Source organism: Petromyzon marinus, chromosome 36 (genome assembly GCF_048934315.1).
Source record: "Petromyzon marinus isolate PM22_M1 ecotype Great Lakes invasive population chromosome 36, UKy_Petmar_22M1.pri1.0, whole genome shotgun sequence".
NCBI classification, from domain to species: Eukaryota; Metazoa; Chordata; class Hyperoartia; order Petromyzontiformes; family Petromyzontidae; genus Petromyzon; species Petromyzon marinus.
In genome coordinates this window covers 3679423-3704793 of record NC_133702.1, presented here as the reverse complement: position 1 = coordinate 3704793, position 25371 = coordinate 3679423, and the positions used below count along the sequence as shown (strand labels likewise).

The 25371-nt window shown below is 48.3% G+C and overlaps 1 protein-coding gene across 1 annotated transcript in view; it reads right to left on the bottom strand.

Annotated features, from left to right (window-relative positions):
* Positions 1-562: 562 nt before the first annotated feature.
* Positions 563-25371, bottom strand: part of LOC116949400 (A disintegrin and metalloproteinase with thrombospondin motifs 20-like) — a 165099-nt gene continuing 140290 nt past the window's right edge. The window contains exons 30-39 of the mRNA XM_032966683.2: positions 18992-19162; positions 17218-17526; positions 16809-16938; positions 14971-15065; positions 14168-14262; positions 11242-11375; positions 10476-10567; positions 9949-10053; positions 8560-8663; positions 563-8136 (exon numbers count right to left, since the gene is read on the bottom strand). Of these exons, the coding sequence (XP_032822574.2) occupies positions 8571-8663; positions 9949-10053; positions 10476-10567; positions 11242-11375; positions 14168-14262; positions 14971-15065; positions 16809-16938; positions 17218-17526; positions 18992-19162 (1224 nt within the window). The 3' untranslated portion in view covers positions 563-8136; positions 8560-8570. The remainder of the gene's footprint in view (positions 8137-8559; positions 8664-9948; positions 10054-10475; positions 10568-11241; positions 11376-14167; positions 14263-14970; positions 15066-16808; positions 16939-17217; positions 17527-18991; positions 19163-25371) is intronic.

Genomic DNA, 25371 nt, shown 5'->3' with positions numbered 1-25371 from the left:
GTGCTCAAAGTTAGGTCGCAGGATGTGGAGGGGTGGAGTGGGTGGGGAGGGGTGTTAACGGGGGTGGGGGTCGCGTGGGGTGGTGGGGGAGGGGTGGTGGAGGGGGGTGGTCCTGACAAAATCTTCATCTCGACTGGGACTGGAGGATGCAAAAGACTGATAGTGGCTCCATATCTCCTGAGTGGTGGGGGCTAAGAGACAAAGACCCCCCGCGTAGCCTTAACAGACTGTAGGGGCAAGTGCTGTTCGCGAGTAGAACCTATGAAGGCCGGAACGGCACACGAGGGGGTGGGTGGCCAGCATGACGCCCGGCCGCCTTTGTCTCCCCAGTGGCGAAGCTTACACGGCACACCAGGTCCAGCACTCAATTTGAGACCGAGTCGACCGAGGGGAGGCCCATGACCGGTTCAGATAATCATTACTGGTGGTGGCCATGAGCGGGAATCGAACTCGGGAAGAGAGGGGTTCGAGGCGCAGTGCGCTAACCACTGCACGACCGCACCCCAGCCCAGGGAACAAAGACACACACAACGATGTAAAACAATCAGCCCAGGAGACACGCTGACATGAGCGAATCACATACGAACAGAGGCTTTATTTTGTCTTTTCATTTGAAGAAATGTAACACCAACACTGACACATAGCACCAGTGAAACAATTTGCTTCGTTTGCACCTACATCTTAAACATTGTCAAAATGGAGCACCTTAAATGTCAGGAGGCGGTACGGGCTACAAGTCGTAGCTTTTCCTGCCCCAAAGCCTGCCCGTACGGAAATATGAAATGTCATTGAATAATTTTCACAAGTAAAAAGTGAATACAAACATAAAAAAGACTCTTTACATAAAAAAATGAAATAATCACAAATAAAATTAAAATTCAATTACAAATTAAATGCAGGTAAGATACAGCATTTGATTAAAATTAAACTGGAAGGGTAGTATTATATTACACGGGAAACGCATATCTATTAAGCTCAATTCAGGGCACCACGTTTATTTACCACGAGCCATTTTTTTAATAATATAACAATTTTTACATTGGAGAGTCAACGGAGACGTGGGCATGAAATCATACCACACCCTGCATTTAATTTGCATGCAAATGCACTCTTCGCTGACTTATAATTTATAGATGACGAGCTGGACAAGGCTTGACTGAAATTACAAGCTCGACAATTGACGTTGAGACATTTGGCCACGAGGCTGCATTACGCCCTTAAAATAAGTGAGCCAATCGGGGGCCGCTCTGGCAGGGATCACTGGCGGTGAATATCAATGTCTGGGCCCTCTCCCCTTCGCCGATTCCCTCTCGATCAGAGATCCTTCTCCCCACGATGTGAATTAAGCCATCGGACACTCCGTTCTCTCGCGCTCTCCTCTTCATCTATCCTCCTGCATACCCACAAAGCGGAGGATCCTTCAGTCGATCGAGAAGAGAGAGACGATTGTTCCTGGGACAAGCGCCGGCGGAAATCCGGAGCCTGCCCGGAGATGATCTTTACTACTTGCATTGCTAAACCAACGATGACGATCATCATCGTCATCATGATAATACAACTCGCAAGGGCGCGACGGGCGTCAAGGGAGAAGACGACGGCTCTTGACCCTTTTTGCCAAGGATCGGTCTCCCAGGAAAAGGTAGAAGTTGGATTGACGATTGCCTGCTGGGACAACTCGCGATGAATGTCGAAGGCAGAGACCCCGCGGTGAGCGAAGTCCATCTCACGGCCAAGCCTCGGGTCGCAGAAGGCTAGAAACTAAAACAATAATCCACCTCCCTCTGCTTTATCACCCCTATTTAGCTTTAACCCTCGACTTGCTAGATCATGGCCAAGGGGCGTAGCTATTGTTACATGCTTGCAGATCACTGATTGAATTGTGTTACTGTAATGTCGGCCCTCTAACTGTCGTTAAAACGCGTTAATAAAGTATATACATATTTAAAAATAAAGAGAGCGGCACTTGGTGAACAGGAAGATATTTTCAGGTATTCCCTGTGTTCAAACCGATAACCATTGCGTTGGACTTAACATCATGTACTGGAGCGGACTGCGCCATTGAACCGAGCTGTGATTTGGCTTTAAACCAACGGAAGGCGACAGAGAGGCGACTCTCACTCAGATTCAGGCAGCTAAGTGGCCTAATTATCATAATTTACGTTTCCACAGGAATATCAAATAAACCATAACAGCATTGCGAGCGGCCTTCTGCCTCCCAAAGGGGGCAAGTGTTCACGTGCGTTTGGTGGGGGGGGAGGGGTTTTTTTTTCAGCCAGCATACCCCACCGAGTGATTGAAGGCACTTCAAGGATGATTTGCGCTTCAATACACAGACAAGTACAATGCTCAAACCGAACGAGTCTGTCACGAGAGCAACCCTCCACGCACTGCGTTCCTGACGGGCGGGGTAGTAGTTTACAGCGTGGTTATAATTATGGCGGCGTGGGAAAGGTGCACTGCCCCTGTGCCTTTTGAGCTTATCGACGAGAAACAACTCCGTGGTTGGAGTCAATGGAGCGGAACCCCAATTTTGAATCGCGATAGGAATGCGCTTCTGCAGAAGAGACGGAGACATTGTCTGGAGAAAGATGAAGGCGAAGAATAAAAGCACACGTGGCTTCGAAAAAGGGGCAATTATGGGATTGTGATGTGAAAATCGCGGTGACGTGGCCATGCGGTACCGTAGCACATTCGCCCCTTGCTCGTGGTTCGAACCCTGGAGCGGCCCTGGTAAATAATACTGCAGGCGTTTAACTAAAAATACCCCCACCCAGTCTGTCACTCAGCACTGCCTTCTCCTGGCCACCTTACAACCAGTCCCATGCCTGCAACGCCTAGCACAGCTGCCAACCAGGCTCATGCCCTCCCTGACTTCTACAAGGCCTCACGAGGACGGATACATTAGCGTGATGTGGCCACAGTAATTCCTTGCTCAATTCATCTTCAGCGTTTGCTTGAATTGAGACGTTGGTTTGTGAGGACAACAGAAACTACTTTGCCAATGTATGTTTACCAAATTAGCGTTAGCAGCACACAGTGAATGATTGAACATTTGATACAGAGACTGAATGCGTTATGTAACGCGTGTCAATGATGAGGCACGACAGCTTTTTGACAGGAAATAAAACCAACGCACCGTTGTCCCTTCGTAACTTTAAGTGCAAAACAAATGACTGCTATAACTTATCATAACAATACTAAATGCACACAATAAAAGTGATTAATAATAAAGACAAATGTATAATATTACATATCTAACGCCGATTAGAGATCTTTCAAAACATTGTTTTTGAAACATCCCAGCACCGTACATCGGCTTAATGATATTTTAAAAGACAGTCTTCACTTGTAACAGCTGAGCTATTTCGCTTTACACATTATTAACTTTAAAAAAAAAACACATCTCATCGTTTTATTTGAATTTTTTTAAAAAGTGCAACTAATTAACTTTTTTTTTACCAAAGACAAACCCCAACATTTAATACACCAGAAATTCAGAGAATGCACATATAATCGATGACGAACAAAACAATCGAGGCCTGGTGCTGCCGACTTGTGCAACATTTGCCTGAACGTGAGAACGGGAACCTACGAAAGTCTTTGTAACAACAACAATCCCCCCCCCCCAAAAAAAAAACAACCACAAGCGCCGCGCAGCACAGCGGGGAATCCACACCCAGTCCAGCTCTGCACCCATTCACTGCCACGCGCGTGTGCATTGCCACCTCGTCGTACCCACTGCTGGATGGACCTTCACGGACGGACTGGAAGGCACGGCGGCTGTTTTGTTTTGGGTGGGCGGGGGAGGGGTTTGCCTCTCTTTATTTAATTCCAATTCCTTCACTTGATTGCATTACCGACACCCCCATGCTCCCCCCCCCCCCCCACCATGTAAAACTATGCTGTAATTGAAACGCCGCTGTTCTTTGCTGCTGCTGCTGTGATATTGCATTGGCAGTGCTGCACATAAGCGCGGATTGCGACAGAAAAATGGAACACAATTCGTCTATTACACCGCGGTCCCCTAAAAGGTAAATACATCGCTTTGATGTTCTGAAACGTAGCTTCTTAGAGCTGTTATTTACCTCGTTCATTTCAGTTAGCGTTCATAAATGTGATGTACGACTTGTTAAGGCTAAACCAAAGTTAAAATACGAACAAATCTAGTAACATTTTGCCACCTAACTGGCAGTAATACACACAGCGATGCAGCGGCCTTAATCACCCAATTACCGATGGCATTTATCAGAGTGCTACGGTGTTGCGTTTTAACCATTACAAAGCGGTGGATATTTGCAGCAAGTAAAGACCATGCATGAATCCCGCCCTCCACGTACGCAACGGCCTAGACTCAAACCCTGGACGAGCCATCACTGCGCGTTAATTTATCTGGTGTGCCTTCGCGACCAATGTTTACGATTCATTATTGTCGAATGAGATCGCTTGAGCTAAATGTGTGTCGTACACCCTCCTCCACCCGACACAGGCAATGAATAAAAATGTTCACGTGAAACAAACGTGCCAATGTATTACCGCTTCACCACATCGGTAGTGTTGGAGATTAATCCACAGCATTCAACAATTGGCTATGACGTCTCGCCGGAAGTCGCAGCCAGCGTCATCGATCAGTTGCCACAATCCTTACGTGATCCGACCCAAAAAAATCGATTATAAATCGGCGGTGCGCGTAACCGACGGGACAGGTGAGAGTTACAAGACTCTTGCGTTTACACTCGAGCAGAGAGCCAGGATCGCTGCTCCCCCACTTACACTCGAGCAGAGAGCCACAACAGGGGGTGAGGCGGTTTCCTCTGGAGGTATTCTCTACACATCAGACAAAGAGTCAAGTCGGCGCGGTGTGTTCAGCCACTCAAATCCGTGATGAACACAGCCGAGGTACGCAAGTTAACACGGGGTAACTTGTTTCTTCACACGGATGTTGCACATAATTGTTTTGCCACCCCCTTTAACGAGATGAGGTTCCATTTTTTCCATTCACCGCAAAGAATTTGCACCGTGGACCATCAAGAGTTTTTGACAGATCGAGCGGCGCTCAGGGCAGAGCGGTGTCACGGCTGCCTGCTGGCCACGCACGTTCCGAGGCCCCGGCATTTGAACATTTGAAATGCAGAGCTGCCATACACCGGCCATCGCGTCATCTCCCAGCCAACAAAGTTGCACTCCGCCATAGTTGGATATTGTCCTCGTCTTAAATCGCGCAAGCCACATTAGCGTCGACTGTTTTAACAAGCATGGCTTGATCGCGGTGAGCGATTTGGATTACGTTACCGTACGATGTTTAAAAATAACAGAAAATTAAAACAAATAAATGAGTGAATTCAGCCGGTCGCCCAGAATCAAGGAAAACCGTCTGCTGTGTCACAAAGCCTCCCCCTCCCCCCTAAATGGGCTGCTTCAACTTCCCATTTACGACCGCTGCCTGTTCTCATAGCAAACAATAACGCAGCACCATGGGGAAAAAAATACCATATAGAAGTACTCTGTGTGAACAGGAAGTATTCCCTAAGCTTGTGCTTGGCTGCTCCAATTAAAACCCACACATTTTTTAATGACAGGCAGAGTGACCATTCAATCCGAAGCCACTGATATTACCAATAAAGCGTCACCAGCTCGGACACTGAATGGGTAATTTCGTCCATTCTGTGCAGTGGTTCCCTCGAAATCAAAATATGTAAGGCACGGCCTATTTTTGTAAGTTTCATCAACGTTGATTTCAGTCACAATGTGTGTGCGCCAGATGTAATGGTAGATGCTGTAGCACTAAGCCACCGTGTATGATTCATTCTAATGGCTTTGTCATGGGTTATTGTAAAAAAAACCAATCCGACGCGTACGGAGATATCACGGATCACAACCGATTAAAATGTGGTTCATGCGTTACGTCGCTCGGTGCCTCTCGATGCCTCTCGGTGGCCCTAGCATTGTGTCACCTGCAACCCCGTATTTAATAGTTTAACCCACAATTATGCAAATCAGAAAATTCAATTTGCGGTATAAGGGTTTCTTTTTTTTACATCTCGTGAAGTCGCAACTTTCACTTGGCCCCCCCCAGGGCTCAAAACAGCCGATCTTCCAGGTCAACTAATCTTCTCAATTCGCTGACAAATTGGATAAAAGACGTTTGCACACGTCTCGACGCTTAATGCGAGAAGATGTCATATTGACCTGCATCATTGGGCGATGTACAACATCGGTTGCGCAGCTGATTCGAGTCTAATGTCCACTCTGCTAGTCATAAAAATATATAATAACATATATTTCAAACAATCCGGCTCGAGGAGTTTGTGTTAATACTTGGAACTGTAAACCGTAAACTGATACGCAGAATATATGGTATGACTGCTGAGCATCAACCAAAACATTGGCACTTAGATATGAAACCAGGTTAACACACACAGACACACCCACAGTGGCAAAGGAGACAGTATTTATGGATATCCGAATAAAAATAAAAGGCAAAAAAGGGAACGTCCAAAATATATACATTATTATTGTTATTAATTTGAATGCCTGACATAAAAGGGTAGGAGAATTTGGTACCGTCTGCAAACCCACAGTACAATCTGGGTGTTTTCAGCGGAATGAGAAATCAGGTTTGAAAGAAGTAACATTCGGCAACAGCAGATCCTGAAAAGCACTGTCTGGTGTTTAATTTAATACCTTACGGCTGGCCTCTGCTAACCTTCGTTGTAAACACAGTTCTCTGAATACATACACACACACAAAATAATCGACTAAAAGGCAATAGGTAGTGTTGGTGAAGAGCTACTGAAACGACTGAGTTAATTCAAATAAAACTCAGTGGATTTCTTCAGGAAAATAAAATAAAAACCCACGAGCCGTTGGCAGTTTTAAACGCTGACAAAACATCCACAGTATCTTGTTATAGCTTAATATCTGTTCATATGATGGTAGGAAGACACAAAACTACACTAGCGTTATTTATTTGTATCAAGCACCCCATTTTGAATAAAAATGTGCCACATCCATAATCTGAATATTGGTTAACTTACCAAATGCTAAAAAAGGCATCGATAGATAAATGAAATGCAAAGCAAGTAAAACTGAAACACAAACAACAGTAGAGCACCATTTGTTTGCAATCCAGGCCTTTGAACTTCACGTAGCAGCTGCACGATTGATAGACGCTCTAAGACCTTGCATGCTACGCATATCTTATCGAGTGTTAGTTCGCAATGGCTTGGAAAGTACAGGCCATTTAAATGTCTATATAACGCAAGCATGACAAAAACATTTTTTTTTGCCACAATCGTGTGAATGTTTAATATATTTTTTTAAAAATTCTATCCCATTTTGGTTGCGTAAGTTTTTTTTTCAATTACGAAAATGGCTCGCAAATATTCGGAGCGTACTCCACCCCACTTTGTGCTTGGGTGGGCTTGCATTAAAAAAATCAGTTTTGTCAAATGTGAAGGCCCACTTAGTTGGCTGGATTGTCCAGTTTGCTCGTAAAATTGTGCCACAAGCCATTTGCCCGGTCATCGAGATTAGGCCAACACAGCAAATGTGGTAAATGAGTCTCTAAAAAAAAACTGGCAAAAGTGATTTAAAAAAAAACTTGACGGAGAGAGACAGCCGTGTGCTTTTCGAGTATCAAGACGAGGCAATTTATCTGGCTTTGGTAAACAGCCAAAGTCTCAAACCGCGTGCGAATCTCCGATCGTTGCGTCATATTCCTGCCCCCCCCCCACTTAAAATTCTGAACAGAGACGTTTAATTATTAAATTATACCGAACAACAGCAGCCAACCTTACGAGGGAAGGCAATTAAATTTTACCTGTACAGATTTAAAAAAAACTAATACGAGAGCACCGTATGAATATAAAGTCAAAATACGTCTGTGCGATCAGCGTTGGTATGTTACATTGGGAGTATTTACACATGTACAGCTATAATTATTAATATTACATATATATATTTTTTAAAGCTTACAATTGTTTCGTAAAAAAAAAAAATATCAAAAGAAAATTTCGACAAAACACATAAATAATTCAGCAAGAACCATTGCGTAGATTCATCAAAGGTCCCACTGTCGAGGTAGCATTGCTTCTGCAGGTGATTTTCTTTCCAGCTCAAGCTGCCACAGCTTCACTCCTGAAGACAACGAACAAAACAGAACAGTCGGCCGCAGCTCATCGTTTGCGACTGGTGCGGCCAGACATCACAGTACTCACCTTGCTCATTATAGAGACAAAGACACCCCCCCCACCCCCCATATAATAATTAAAATTTATACAGCGCCCTTAAACAATCGTTCTCAGGGCACTAATGATGGGGGAGAAAAAAACTTTATGACATATTAAAAAACATTCCGACAGAAGAGCAAGAAAAAGGAGGCTATGAGAACTAAAGAAGACGAAACAAAGAGCTAAACAAGAGGAGAGGAGAGCCAGAAGCAGTTGGGGCGGGAGGCAGGAGGGGCGAGACGAGACGCCGGCGTTCCCCCTGCCAACTCGGGAAGACAAGTGCTGTTTTTCGCCATTAATCTCGGTCGTTGGCTGGCAAGGCCCCACTCACCGTGGCCAGCGTCACGCTGCGACCCGTAGCCTGAGCCCCGTGCTGGAATGAGGGATGCACTTCCCACAGTAACCGCCACACCTGCCGTATATTTTCGTACCGTCCTGTCGCAGGAGAGAGCAGAGCAAACGTGGAGACGGCAAGAGCCAGTGAGTACCTGTCCGTCGAAAGACCCTTGCACTAACACCACATTCAACAAAGACAAAGATCTCCTCTATGGCCTTATCCTCTGTGTTAGAGAACAGGCTGCAGAAGGTGACATCACAGAACTACTTCTGAGGTCTCTTCAATCGACTGATTTTTTTCAATATATGCATACGTGCTCAGTCTTGGATGCACTTTCTCACACATCCTGCTGCAAAGCAATGTTTGTGGGCTGGCGGTCAGACTGGCATTATTAATTCTCAAGAGAATTCAGTTCCACAACCGGTACGACCTGAAAACACAGCGTGAAAGCCGTTCGGCACAGCCGCAGAAAAAAGTGCGTGGTAAAATTGACGAATAAAGAAAAAGATTATCCGCGTAGCCTTAACAGACTGTAGGGGCAAGACCTGTTCCAAGTCATCTATTAAGGTCTGCATGGCACACGAGGGGGAGGTTGGCCAACACCACGCCCGACCACCCTTGTCTATCCAGTGCTGCCATTTACGCGCTGAACTAGGTACCAATTTAAGGCTGAGTCTAGCTAGGGGGAGGTCTGGGACCAGTTCAGATATTCATCACTCGTTTCGTCAGTGGTGGAGAATCGAACTTGGATGGCCAGGTTCGTAGCGCCAGTGCGCTAACCACCGCACTCGCACTCCCCGCGCGCCACACGCACAGCGCACACAAACACCCAAACCCACAGACGTGCTCAGAGATCCGGTGGCAGATCCAAGGTGTGGGCAATGTTTTTGTCAATTAACAGAGGGCCCTATTTAAACAAAAAGCTTGACATTTCGGGATCGCCCTCCCCAACTTTGGGGAAATCTCTACGTTCACCTCTGTGCAAGCCCCCTCCCCCCCCCTCCATGTAGATGTGGCAACAAGCACCGAGAGTGGGCTGGCACTAGAGTGGGTGGCGTGGCCAGTCCCTTCCAACTCTCGACGATGGCGGTAGCAGCGCGTGGCAAAAGCTCGAGAGGATAAATTCTCAAACACGCAGCCTGAGCTGGAACCCCCCCCTCCCCCACTACTGGGACGACGGAGCCCCCTGGGATCCTACGCGCCACACGCTGCCTTGCTTGTTGCCCGTGGCGGTGTAGCCGCAGGGATTGGTCTGCGTGTATGTGTCTGCGTGTCTGTGTCTGTGTCTGCGTGTCTGTGTCTGCGTGTCTGTGTCTGTGTCTGCGTGTCTGTGTGTCTGTGTCTGTGCCGCGGGGGGGTGGGGGCAGAGGCGGAGGAACTCGCCGGTGATCGGAGGACGTCGACGGTTGCGTAGTTTCCCTGCGACGCCCAGCGTGTCGCCTCCGACACCATGAGCCCCGTGCCCGACAGGTTGAGGCTAAAGCGGCCCTGCAACAAGAGTGACTTGGCATTGGCCGAGTGCTTACGTAGCGAGCAGCGTACCGGGAACGGAGGCAGCAGGGACAATCGGGTCCTCTCGCGGATCACCTGGACACATTTCTCTCCCCCAGTGCTGATGTCTAGACGTTGTAGCAGGCACTCACGTAGAGCTCATAGATGACCTTGGGGTCTCCTGGGTCCGCAGGCGCAACGCGCGCCTCCGATCTCAGCGCGGTCGGCGACGAGCGGTGCGAGAGAAGTTCCGCCACAGACACATCATGTGCAAACCCCACCGCGCCACCGCACCCTGTATGCAACACCTACGCAGCGTAAGCGCGCGCCCTGTGTCCTTAGCCACCCGTCCGCCGGTCGGCCTGGACAACACCGGAGGCGCGCGTGCGCGACGATTTCACGGCGTGCGCCGCCCGTACCTGCGGGCAGCGGGCGGCGCTGTAGCAGTCCCCGGCCGTGGCAAAGGGCACGGGGCGTCCATAAAGCGTCTGGGAGAACTGCAGATCGGTGGCTGTGGAAACACGGTAAGGGACGCGTGATCGGCCGGCGGCGGCCAACGGACGTAACATTTCAATCGCAGGCAGCGTTTCCCCGTTGTGTGATACGTTCGGTGATACGTTCCGGAGACGCTCGAGAACGGCACATTTCACGGATAACGATATTGGCCTACGGAAGGCTATCGTTTCGAAGAATTGCCTTAAATGAATACGTAAGTAACACGTGAAAATTATCATAATCATTCCTCAGCTGTTATTTTCGAAGTGAGATCAGCTCGTGTGCATGTGCTTGGTAAATCGTCGCAGTGTAGGAACGTGAGGGATTGGGAAGGCCCGGGGAAGGCCTTAATCCAACAGTGGCTAGATCGGCTGATGATAATAATGATGAAAGGTATTTCGGTTGCTTTGGCGCATGGAAGAAAGGAACAACAACCCCACCACCCCCACTTACACCTCGTACAGTACACGCTGCACCAAAGTGCAAATAGCTGCGGATTCGCAATCTGATCTACGCACAACCGTCAACGTCCAAAAGCGCGACACGTGGCATGACGGATCGACGCGGCGGCGGCGGGGGAAGTTGAGCAGGCGACTCTGTTCCGCTCATCGTCGTCGTCATCGTCGTCGTCATCGTCATTGTTGCAGAGGGGGGGGTGGGGGGGGACCGTTACGAAGGCGACGGGCGTACTGAGGATCTGCATGGTGCCGACGTCCAGGCGCACGCGGCTGAAGGCCGAGAAGCCGGCGGCCAGGTAGTCGTTGCGGCACGCACAGTCCTCCCTGCGGCTGCCGTTGTAGGGACACTCGTAGGGGTTGTGCAACCTGCCGGGGTGGAGGGAGTGGGGGGGGAGTGACGCGCCGGGTAACGGCCGTTAGGGGGCCATCCATTGAGTAGGCAGGGGCCATGCATGGAGTAGGCAGGGGCCATGCATGGAGTAGGCACGCAAAAATCTGTCGAAACTTGACCCCTCCCCCTCCTCCCTGTACGCACACGTACTTTTTACACCCCCCCCCGCCCACCACCTGCGTTAGTACGCTTGACGCACCCCCCCCCCCCCCCGCCGAATCCTATAGAACGGCCGAAATTTAATCCATGCAGTAACGATCAAGGAATAATAATAATATTAACGTGTTTAAACAAACAGATAGTCCACCACCAGCTGCATTAAATAATTAAGTTGCGTACCTCGGCCACTCATTTTGCTGAGCTGCGTGATAGCTCGCAGTCAGGGGCACGGTGGCACACAAGTGACACCTCTCCCGTCAGTACTTGTGGTCTGACAGCTGAATACACTGAACTGTGGCTCATTTGAAGGCCAATGTAGACAAATTGTTATCGAGGCTTCACCCCCGATGCGTACTTGCATTGTCAGTAGACCCCCTATACGTAAGCGCACGCATTTGGGTGAACCACCCCCCCTCCCCGCTCCATGCGTACGTACTGAATGAATGGCCCCTTATTCCGTCGACCATCCCGATGACGACGATGGTGATGCAGCGGTGCCGCCAGAGCAAGTGCCACGGGGGGGTGGGCGCACGGGGGGAGGGGCCCATCTCGATGTGGGGTCGGAGGAGTTGGGAGGTGGGGGGGGGGGCATCACCCGAATGTGTGTCCACACTGTCTGAAACCAAGCAAGCAATGATGGGACCTCCCTTGCCAGCATCAAAATATAAGATTATGTTTTACCCTTTCTGGCACCGAAACAGGTGCGTTAAGACGCCAAAACTAGCACTGTTTGAGACTAGGCTCTAAAGATAGCTGTGTCTGGTGTGGCCCAATCAGTTTCAAATATAACGCATATACTACCAGAGCATGTTTTTTTTGTTTGTTTGCATGTTCACCACAAGTACTGTGTGTAGTTAATGCAGACAGGATTCCTTACAAAAGGTTTCTGTTTGGTGTTTGAACATCTTAACACAACCTGTTTCATTGCCAGAATGGGTTCAAACCCATTCTCAAACCAAGCAAGCAGTTTGTCGGCTGGTGGCTCGCACCGTTGGTGGGGGTCATGCCGGCACCACAGTAAGAGGGGAGAGTGGTGGGGGGCAGTCGGAGGGGGGGCAGAGGGAAGCGGTGGCGGTCCCTAGCTATCGCCTTGCCCCGCATTCTGCAGAGTGGCCTTGCAGAATGAGTAATGGTCCAATCTGCGTTTGTCTATCGTGCATTCTGCTGTAGGTCTCACCGCCCCTGTGCATTTGAGGAAATATTGTCCCAACATTTTTTCGACTAAGGATTTAGGAGGGCGGTTTTCAGCAGGGGATGGCTCGGCCCACTCTGGCCCATGCAGAAGGGACAAATTATACGTCAGCACTTTGCTGTACCGCCTTCTCCTGGCGAGCAAGGGTGTGGCATCTCGACGCCCACGGGGAAGGGAGTTTCGCAACATCTGCGCGGTGATCCACCAAACCCTCGCTGCCTCCACAGTGCTGGATTACAGGCAGCCACGTGCGTAGCCACCGCTGCTCACGCTGAACATCAGCACACTGAACCTGGTCTCCTTAAGATGTGACCCAAAAAATAAGTAAAAATAGCACAGAGCTGCTATATTGCATAAAAAAAACAAGAATAGCTTTTACCCTTTCTGGCAATAAAACAGGAGGTGTTAATTTGTTCAAACACCAAATGTAAACCTTTTGCAAGGAATTAAGTTCGCATTAACCACGCACAGTACTTGTGGTGAACATGCAAACAAAACATGCTCTGATAATATATGACATTGCCTTTGAAACTGATTTGTATACACCAGAGGGAGCCTTCTTTAGGGCCTAGTCTCACCAGTGTCAGACCAGACAGCGCTAAAAGGTGAACAGTACAAAGACAATGCCACTATCAGGGCATTTATAGATCAGGGTGAGCAGCTACAAGTCATCAAAGTATGATACTGGCAAAAACGGTTCCATCTCGTATATTGCGTTGTCATGACTTTGGACCACAATTCAAAGGTCTACAATGTTTCGCCTACATTCTTTTTTTTAACCATCTAATTTTCATTGTTTGGCACACATTTCTCTCTCGTGTACCCTTGTATTTACTCTGCTGACCTACGTGGAAAAATAAAAAAAAGCTTGTCATTTGCATCAGCTGTATAAAATAGATTCTCGTTCACACCACTCATGCATCACGAGCACAGGAATCAAATTGATATAAGTGAATTAAGGCACCGTTACATGTCCACTTGACTTGATGCCCTGATTTGTCTGCCGCCAGCTTAAAACGTCGTTAATAAAGACTTAAAATTGACTTTCGAGTTCATCGCTGCAGCGATGAACTCGCTGCAGCGATGAACTCATTATAAAATATATTTGATTTCTCATTAACGAAGCTTCAAACTCACGGCAGGTGGCTTAGCGCACACACACAGCCAAAGTGTGCACCTCCAAAACCTGGAATCAATTACAGCTGTAATTGTGTCATTCGCAATGAAGTCCAATCATTATGTAATTGTAATTCCGGCTAACACTGCTGGCTGTAATTATAATCAACTCCAGGTCCGGTACCTACAAAACAAGATGTAGTTGTTGTTTTTTTGGGTTAAGTCCTCATTTAATGGAGAAGGCACGGGCACGCGGAGTTGACCGGAAGCACCCTGCAGGCCGCACACGCAGCAACGCACCTGTATCCGAACACCTCCGAGTAGTTATCTGCCTCTCCGCTTGACAGCGTGATGTACTCCCTGGGGCTGGCCGACTCCATGCCCCAGCAGTATATCTGAAGAAAAACAAAACCCCAGTGAATATGGCAAATAGAGGAGACGGCCACCGGGGTACTGGTCCAGGGTGGATTATTGCATCGCAGGAGCATCAAAGGTGGCTTGGGACCCTCCATCAAGCACGTGAATAGACCATGTCTGATGATGATATTGGATTAAAAATCACAATTAAGTGCTTTCTATTTGTCGCTCAGTATGGTTTTACTTGCCTGTCACAAGCTTTTGATACGTCTTAAAAGTGAAATATTCCACCATAGTATACAGGGAAAGATTCACTGCTGAGATTATATACGTATTCTGTAACAAATGGATACATGGGGAATCAATATAATATCAGCAGATACGCCGGTTTGAGCTGATAAAACGGGCAAATACCTTAAAGTTGTCCCGCGCACAGTGAATGGGCAGTGCAATAAGACCCATGTGGCACGGAGTCCGTGCCGCCCCAGATGGTGAGCCGCGGATAACATTTCAGGCCAGGTTCCCATCGTGACGAAATGCCTCGGCGATTTGCCCACGTCATTAGCGATGGATACGTCGGTGGGATCTTGCACAAAAAAATCTTACTAAAAAGGAACACTCGCTTATGTTGACAATCGGTCCCCTCGGTATTCACGTACGTGCAGTGTTCAGGATTAATGAAGTGCGCAGACAAATTCAAGTTGTGCCGGTGTGTTGCCCGTCTCGCGACAAGGTAAATTGTGTACCTTCACGTCTCTGCCGCCGATGCTAATGAGGTACTCCCCGTCATCCTTAGCCCCGTGCAGGACCTGTACGTGAGCACAGCTAGAAGCCTTCTCGCCTGCACACAAACACAATGGTGAATTGTGTTAGCCGCCTGTGCCAGAGACACACACGAGACGCACACGCAAACACAACAGTTTAACACGCAGGAGGCTTTCGCGACAGATATCATCCATAAGAGGTTTTTTTTTGGGTTAGATCACGTAAATATATAGATGTGTCGTTAAACCCGCCAGCACCCGACACAGCCAATTAGTAAGTGTTGTCACGTAAACAGAACGTGACAATTCGTTACTAGTACAGCACACCGGTGATGATGCATGTTGTAATTACTGGCGAAACGTCGTACTCAGATTGTAAATGTTGTGGCTTGGCTCTCCAACACACCGGTGTGCTGTACTAGTAACGAATTGGCACGTTCTCTTTACGTGACAACCCTTACTAGTTGGCTGTGTCGGGTGGTGGCAGGTTTTAGCGACACATTTATATATTTACGCGATCTAACCCAAAAAAACCTGCATTATGGACAAACACAACAGCTGGCACACTCCACTCTAACCGAACGGCAGCGACATCGATGCAGCTCTTTTGCCAGGCTAGGTGAAATTTTGACACGCACATATAGGCTATGCAAAATTTGCACAAGGTCAATCTCTACAGCCGTACGGACTGTTTGGGCAAAGACTCTTAGTGAACACTTCTTTCAGGCCAACATTGAACGCAATGGGTGGTGTGGACAGCACCATACCCTTGCCTCCCGAGTGCTCGTGTTTATGCACAGCATGAATGAGGTACTCATTGGAGGTTGAGTTGACCTAGCGGAGGCCAGGGACAGCTCGTAACCACACTTGCCACAGATATTATCCTTGGCTTTGAATCAAATTCAGGTCTCCGGGTTCACGGTGCAGTGGATGACATCAGTCACCACTTCCCCAAACAAGCACACGCAAAACGGGAAGTCATAATATCACCCAAGTGTTGTAATCTCAGCTTCCTTTAGTTTTCCCAAAGTATGATTATATATGTTATCTGGTGATACTGCGTTGGCAGTGGTTACACAAATAACGAAGAAAAAAAACTCACATTTGTCAATAACACTGTGGCTTTAAAATAAAACGTATATAATAGGTGTTGTTTTGGGCAATGGCCCTTTCTTTATCAATCGATATTATGAGTCACTTGAAGTTGCGAAATTGCCAACAACAAAACAATGGAGCACAATGCATATGGTGAGAATCCCATGACAATGAAATCATAGCACAGGACGGAGGAGCTGACGGTCACGACATTGAACAAAAACATTTGTTGTTCCCCAGACGATGTAAGTGATGCATCAAAAGGATAACTTATAAGCTGCGTTGTGCTTGCAATTCCATCAGGAGAAAAAAATTGCAAATGTTTACGTTTTAAGTGCCTCCAAAATTCTGTATTTGCCACCTTCATAACACTTGTTTTTCTTCATCTCCACAGGAAAAATCGGGACGAAAATTTGGAAATTCTTCTGGTGAAAATGTTCCGTCACGATTTTTTTAACCTATCGTCAAAAGTTATCCGTGGCTCAACCAGCATCAAGGCCACGGGCCCCAGCCAGTTGCGTCCAGTCACGGCGAGCCCCGAGCCCTCTCTTGATTCTTTACGTCAACAATTACTAATTGAATGACAGATGGACACATTACGTTCTTCATGATGTAGATGTACAAATGTGCCTCCTCCCCACCCCCCCCCCCCCCGACTTCGGTACAGCGAGCTCCCGTCCCTCGGTGGTAACCCACGGTCGCTGGCGGGGCCCCTGCCAACTTACAAGGCTGCCCGTGGCACTGCTGCCTTGTGGTGGGCCGAGATTCCTGGGGGCAGGCGTCGCTGGGACGCCCCTCGCCCGTCAGGCACCGCACTGGCCTCTCGGCCCAGCCGTCACCACAAGACACCGAGCACTGTTGAAGAGGGGGGGGTGGGGTGGGTGGAGTGGGGGGCATGGGAGGACATTGAGGGAATAAGGGGGCACAGAGATCGGTGTGGGAGAGCACACCTCCTCCCAAGACGTCGCGTCTCGCCCACAACGATGTTCACACGTACGAACGCCCCGCACCTCTGATTAGCAGGGTTGGCCACGCACGGTGCACAAGAAGTTCAACATGCATGCATGAATACAGCTGCTATAGCACCTCCGGTTAGCTCGCGGTTGGCTACGGCTCCCCCCCCCAAGCTCTCACCTGACTCCAGGCCCCGGTCCTCCACCGCACGGGCAGAGCCGCCTGGGGTGGCATCGGCGCCGGGGAGGAGCATTCGCGAATGTCGCACGGCCTCGTGCCGGGCGGCCGGGGGTGCGGGCAGGACGGGCGAGCCTCCTGGCCCCCCACGACGGTGCCTTGGGGGGAGTGGGGGGCGCCCCCCGCAGTGCTCGGGCGGGGCGGCTGGCTGTGGCTCCCGTAGCCGTAGGGGAAGTGTTCGCCAGTCGAGCCGTGAGTCTCGGAGCAGAACACGAGGCGTTGCTGGTAGCCTGGGCCGCACGACGCAGAGCACTGTGGGGGAGGACCGAAATGGGAAGACTTCTTCACAATTCTGGAAAATCGCCCCGATGAAGCTGGTTGTTGTGGTCGACTGGCCTGAACGTCACAGAACTTAAATTGTAAATGTTGTGTGCGTTTACTCTCCGTCACACCAGTGTGCTGAAAAAGTAACTAATTGGCAAGCTTTGTTTACGTCACAAACCTGAGTAATTGGCTGTGTCGGGTGGTGGCGGGTTAACGACGCATTCATATTTACGCGATCTAACATGGAAAAAAACTTCCATTACGGATAATATTGGTTACGAAAGCCTACGTGTTAAACTAACTGATGAACTATTTATTTTATTTCACCAGGTAAGGCCCACTGAGCTATGTGGCCCTTTTTTCAGAAGTGACCTGGCCACCACAAATGATAGCTCAAACGAAGTGGGCTCATCGCGTGGAAATATTTCGCAGCCAAATACTTTAAACGCGTGGCGTTGATTCCAAATGTGTAGGGAAAAAGCGGAGGACCCCGGATAAAATTCCACGCCACCACGGGGAGAACATGCAAACTCCAAATATACATGCATCAGGGCCGGAATCGAATGGACGACATCCTGTAAACCAGGCGAGGGAGTTAACATCTCACCACCAAGGTGATGCATTGGTGTTCAGTGAATTATTAGTGTATGATTTGAGTGAATTTGCAACAGTACTCGATAAATACGTGATCGAAGAGTGGGGGAGTGTTTTTTTTTTCATATTCCATGAATGAACGGTGATCGTTTCTAATTGAGTGAATAAACATTGGGAGTTTATGACTTGAGAGAATAACATAGTGGAAGTTTACAATTCAGCGAGCTGGAGTGAATAAATAGTGGAAATGTCTCGGCGAGCCATTAAACTTTCGCACGTTATAAACGATTGCGGCAATAGTTGGCGGCGAGAAATGTATCGCCACAAATCAAGACAATGACTGTATCAGTGCGATCGCAGAGTTGGCCGGTGGCGGGAGAACCTTCATTTGCCCAGCGATAACAACGCCACCTTACACCCGCACCCAGGACAAAAATAACAAAAAATAGCCACTAACAGACTGTTGGGGCAAGTGCTGTTAGCGAGCACCTACGAAGGCCGGCACCGCACAGGAGGGGTGGGTGGCCAGCACCACGCCAGGCCGCCTTTGTCTCCCTAGTTGAGATGTTTCCTGCACGAGTTACTTATTTTGAGGCTGAGTCGACCTAGGAGAGGCACAGGACCGGTTCAGATAATCGTCGCTGGTATTGGCGGGGAATCGAATTCGGGTCGCCGGGTTCATAGCACGGCGCGCTAACCACTACCCGCTAACTGCTGCGCTGACACACACGCACACACACACGTACACACATGCTGTGGAGAGGTCTTAGGGAAAGGGAGCCCGCTCGCTAATTAGCGGCCAGTTAGCCAGTGCGAGCTGGCGGCTAACGCGGCGTGTGCAGAGCGACGCGACGCTCACCGCGCTCCAGTCGCCCGTGACCCAGATGAAGTCGCACCCGGCGGACGAGCAGCGCTCGTGGGCGGGAGGCCTCGCGTCGGCGCGGCACAACTCGTCCCGCACGGGCGCCTTGCCGCCCTCGGCGCAGACGACGTGGCGCGCGCGCACGCCCTCGCCGCACGTGCGGCTACACTGCAGCCGCACACGCAAAAAAACAGACGGAGGGGAGGTCCCACCCCAGCGCGTAGCCTTCAAGCGGACTGTCGGGGGGCAAGCGGCGTTGGCGAGCGACCTGTGATGGGCGGCGCGGTGCCCATCAGCTGGTCGCTTCTCAAGAAAGTGGCGTAAAGCGCCGTGGGAACTTCGCTGGTAAAAAACAAACAAAAAGAAGAGTGTATAGCGCGTTACAGCATCTGGAAATCCGGCGGCATTTGATCAGCAAGCGTCGCGATGCTGATGGAGAACCAGGAGGTTAAAACAAGTCCAGGGTTTACTGTATCATATTGTGTTCTTGGTTCTTTCGGTAAAGTCACGTAGAAGGGAAACAATACAATAAAAATATAAAACAATTGAATTCTCACGACGTTTCGACTGCAACACAAGCAATCATCATCAGGTGTGAAAACCACAACAAGAACATTAAAAATATATATATTGTTGTGGTTTTCACACCTGATGATGATTGCTTGTGTTGCAGTCGAAACGTCGTGAGAATTGTATTTTTTATATTATATTTTTTATTATTTTATTGTTTCCCTTCTACGTGACTTTACCGAAAGAGCCAAGAATATGAATCCCTGCAGTCACGAAAGCTTTAAATCAAAATGTATTATATTGGTCAGGAAAGACCCATAAAAGCTGATGGATTAATCACAAAATTATGATGTTTTTAATATGCAGAGAGATACATAAATGTTCCTTTATATAATTTATCAATCAAACAGTGAATTGGTCAATCACCCTATCAGTCATGTATTGCGCGATTTAATAAGAATATTAACTAGCACGAGTCTGTCAGTCATTTAGTCAAGAAGTTAATTAGTTAACCAATAAATAAGTCGGTCAAATCGGTGAGTTAACCAAGTAACCTTTTAGTCAGTCAGTGGAGAAATACGTGAATTGGTAACTTACCAACAACAAAAACTCAAGTGAATCAGTGATCAAATCAGTTAGTCAGTGAACTACATTAATCAATCAATGAGTTACTTAATCAGCTATTCATCTCCTTCATTAAAATACCAGTGAGAATTCGACTGGGATGCAATACGTCACGTGGTGAAACATTTGGAATTATATGAAGACAAACCTCTAGCACAATGTCAATTACAAGAGCAACAATTATATCAGGATTGTAATAAAATTGCAACCAAGCAAATGAGGTCAAAATGATAGATAACGCAATGACTAATTGTTACTAAAGTGAGCAAATTTAATCAGTGAGCACAATATCATAACCATTCTGGCGAAAAAATAAAACCAGTATGGTCATTAGTGACTTGCACTAATTCGCCATCACTCTAAAGCACAGTGTTAAATTATGGAATGTATTTGATCAGCAGGTAGGAGAATATTTAAATCAGGAACCTCACTTTCAAGGCAGACGTGGATTTAGATGTGCGGCAAAAATATCGCATTCTAACCGCGTTAAGCAATGCAGCAACAGCCGTTGTGTAATTAAAATTAGATTTTGTTTTAAATCATTAGACATTAATTGTGCACGCATGAGAACACGGCGTACAAACCCCAGCGTAGAAACCCCAGCATGTAACCAAGACGACTTAGAACAATTTTTTTTTTACTTAAAACTTTCGTCACTGCAGGAATTCATATTCTTGGTTATTTCGGTAAAGTCACGATTGTAAAAAAAAAACAATTGCTCAAAATATAAATATTTTAACTCACAACGAAAATAAAGCAAACCCTGAATTCTAATAATTCATTCTAAAAATCCTTGGCGTTTTTTTTTGTTAAACGGATATGACACGATACTCTGGCCTTGCCAGTCGTGGGTAGCAAAGAGCGGCGCATACAACATATCATTGTTGTATTGTACTACGTATGCTCCCCAGCCTTCGTGAACCCGCATCCAGCAGTACTCTGGCCTTCTCTTATTGCCCAACAAAACGTGAACAAACCGTATTTACTGAACAAAATAATTCTGTTCTTTAGGTATCTTATCACACCACTAATAATAAGTACAGTGATAGCCTATTATTTTTACACAGCGCCTGTCGTCCAAAGAACACAAAGCGCTGTACAGTACATGTTAAAATGTCAACACTATGTAAAATGGAAAACAAAGCTCAACACATTAGTCAATAACACTGTTGTGGCCTTCAAAGGAAAATGCTATAATGGGTGACGATTGTGGCAACGGCCCTTCATCACAGCACATAAATGAAACGTCGCCGAAAATATATTTTATCTTTTAAGGGCGCTGTGTTGACGAATGTGTTGAGCGTCGCTCTTAGTTGTGCTGCGTGCACCGCTGCCAAATTTTTTTTACAAATAAGATCAATTTGGGCAACCAAAACATTCAAATGGAAAGAAAAAAATAATGAATGTCCAACGGACATGACTCTTTCACGCGACTTTGGCCGTGCGTTCGCGCTGCCAGACCCAACAACTTCAGCTCTCACGTTCACTCTTCTCCGTTTGTTCCGCACCACGAAACACACGAGCAGGCAACGGCACCCCACTCACGTACCACGAACCACACAGCTCGCCGCACCTCCCGTGGGCACCGGTTGGCCACGTACGGTGCGAAAGAAGTTCAACGTACATGCACGCAGCAGCGTTCTGACCCGGCGTGATTCCACTCGCATTTGGTTCAACGCAAGCAAATACTGGGCCAGATTCGACATTCAGTGTCTCATCAGCAGAGTGAGGCTCGCTTTAAACCAATGCTGGTGAACGGACAGCTGGTCGTAGGCAAGGACCCTCTCTGTTAGATATTGGTCGACTCCAAGGCCGGATTAAGATTGTGTCGGCCCCTGGGCTACAGGTACTGCGAACCTCCCAGTAATATTTTAAAAAGGAAAACAAAGTTGAAGAAAAATAAAATTGATTTTTTACAAGGCTAACAAATAAAATTCAGCATTCACAAATGAAATAAGTTTTCACTTCATCTCTGGAGGCCCCTCCAGCTGGCAGAGGCCCCTGGGTTGCAGCCCCTAAAGCCCCCGTGCCTTAATCCGGCCCTGGTCGACGCTAATGATTATTTTGTATCATGTCTGTGGAAGTGCGTGGACTTTTAAATCCTTCCACGGCCGCTTGCTTGCAAGGCAATCCCATTTGTTGTATTGAATACACCCTATACAAGCGTAACTCCCCTTTGAACTGCCCTGTGGCCTGTGCACAGGAGATCTCCGAGGGGTTCATTGATAATCCTTTGTGCGGCTTTGCAGTGAATCTGTATGCAGCGCTTCCGCAAAGCAGCCACATCTCTTTCCGAATGTGCCATTGCTATCCACCCTGCGCTGCTTGGCAATATATATTGCTCGTGACAGTGGTCTGAGACGTTCCACTCCTGCAAAGTGTGTTTCGAAGTGATTACTGAGCAGAGAGCAGCAGGGATATAGGCTCAGATATATATCATTATCATTACGTATGTAATGTATGTATGTTGACGTTCTTTCGCACCGTACTTAAGACTACCGCGCAAATCGGAGGTGCGAGGAAATCATCGTCAGCCGTGATCTATTTACTGTTGGATGAAGGCCCGCACAAGCTGCCGTCATGAGCTGATTCCATCGCTCCATCTCTACGGTGGGCGCGCTCTCTTAGGCGCCTTCCCTCCCTTGTCTGCCACTCCATTTTCAGTCTCTACCATCGGCCATCATACAATCAAGTGACACGTCCTGCCACAAGCCCACTTGCTTTTATTGACAGTGAGGACGGTGTTTTCACCTTGCACGTATTCTCAAATCCACGTATTTCATTTTGTCTCTCAGTTCATTTGTAAGCACGCACCCATCCATGTATATATTATATATGTGCACTCCAAGCTGCTTTGATCTGTATTCCTATCCAAGCATGACGAGGGATAGAGGGCGCATTGATGGTGAGATGTTAACTCCCTCGCTTGGCATGCAGGAGGTCGTGGTTTCGATCCCAACCCTGACGCCTGCTGTGTATTGGGAGTCTGCGCGTTCTCCTTGTGGTCGTGTGGATTTATCTCTGGGTCCTCCGGTTTCCCCCTCCACGTGAAGAATCAAGCGTGCATTTAGAGTATCTGGCTGCTATGCATTTCCACACGATGAGCCACTTCGTTGAGCTATCATTTGTGATGGCCAGGTCGCTTCTGACAAAGAGTTCTGAAGCTCAGCGGGCCTTACCTGGTTAAAATAAAATAAATAGTTTGGTTTAGACACGATGGGGGCAAGCGGCCTCGGACTAACGGCCAAGTGAGTGGGACCCGTGGCATGCCCACACGCTGAGTGGTTTATCGGCGACCCACGGCAGCAGCGTTCCTGTAATTCCTCCACTCCTCTCCAAGTCCTGCTCCCGGCTGGACACAGCCCAAGTCCCCTCTGCCCGAAGTTCACTCGTTCAAGATGTTATTCGATCTGTTATGCAATCGGCAGATGTGCGCAAATGAAACTGTGCGAAATACGACTGCGTAGTTTTCCTTTTTTTAACTTTTACGCGGCCTTGCCGTACGGCTCTCCGATGTGTCCAACGTTCCGCTTTGGTTTGTGAAGAAGTTCTCGGCACGTGCGGCAGAACGTCGGACGTTGTGTGGAACAGCCCGCGGGCGTGACCGTACGATGCATAGCACAGCTAAACCTCGTGCAAAGTCCACGTGATGATAAAAAAAAAAACATTATCATAATATTGCTTGTCCATTAATTAACCAGGAAAGGGGCCACTGAGGCTCGATAATCTATTTAAGCAGGATCTTGGATAGGAACCTTTGGTCAGCCTTATTATGCATAGTTTACACGTGGAAGGTAACTCGAGTAGAGAGTACCCTGGAACAAAAAAAACTCAGCATAAGAAGGGGACAGACCGAACGTTAATGACGGCACAAATCATCGCGCAATGATCCGAGCTGTTACCTGCTGGCCACCTCGTGACTCAGGAGGTTTCAAGTCACACACTTGATGATGACCAATTGAGCGATCCGATTTCTGGTAAAGAGCAAAGATTCCTCTGGGCACGTGATGCAACCGAGCACGGCAACACGGACGACGATCTCTCACGCAAAGGAGCGCAAACCCTTCCACAAGAGGGCAGTGCGGTGCCATTCATCACGCAGAGTCGCCAAAGGTCCCGTTGGCACTGCTGCTGGGTCGTGTGACCTCCCGTCACGGCGGGAGTGTAGTAGCGGTCAGCGCGCTGCGCTTCGAACCTGGCGACCCGGGCTCGATTCCCGCTCGATTCCCAGCATCAATGACGATCATTTGAATCGGTCCTGGGCCTCCCCTAGGTCAACTCAGCCTCAGATGACATCGTCGCTCGGGAGACAAAGGCGGCCATTGCCTCGTGTGCCGTGCCGACCTTCACAGGCGCTACTCGCGAGCAGCACTTGCTCCTACGGTCCGTGAAGGCTACACGGGGTCTCTTTGTTCTGCGACAGCTTCAGCAGAGGCTTGCGTTTGCTGCCAATCTGGTGCCGTGGGGCAATTTGTCTGATCCAGTGCAATGGATCAGTGGAGCGCCATGCATTTTTACCACCGGCACTTCTGCGAACGCAAATACAAATTCCTTCTTCAGTGTACTGTACATGTTGACACGGAGAAATACTGTACGGTTAAAAGATATTCCTCACTGTCTGCATGGTATGAGGAGGCCCTCAGCCGGCAGTGGATTGACAAACTTAACCACGACAGTATTGATTGTCACGTGCAAGTGACATCACAATGGTGGGACGTGAGGGCCATGAGCGATGCACTTAATCACAAATGGAAAGTTGCTTTTTTCCTCAACGAAGCTTCAAAAGTCACGTGTGATGGCCCAGAACACACGTCCCATGCATGCATGTATGTGGAACTTCTTTCGCACCCTACGTAGCGCCAGCCGTGCTGAACCGGAGGTGCGGTGGAAGGACAACAAATTAAACACACAAAGGAGTTCTAAAGAAATTAGTTGTGAATCTAGATTTTAAAAGCGCATCGCTCCAGTGGCTTCCTCATGTCAGAGGAGCTTTCGAGACGGCCGCAGAAGTGCACCTCAAAGCGTGCAATGCAGTGACCGTCTTTGTTTGATGGCTGGACAAAAAGCCGCTGGGAGGATGCCCCTTCGCATCATGGTTTATGCATCTACAGCGAAGACGACCGTTTCATGGACTGCATCTTTCTTTTTAATGCAGTGAATAAATGAGCTGTGACATTACCACACGACAGATTATTCGGGCCCTCTCTCTCTCCCAAATAGAGCCACGCGAACGTCTCTTGGCG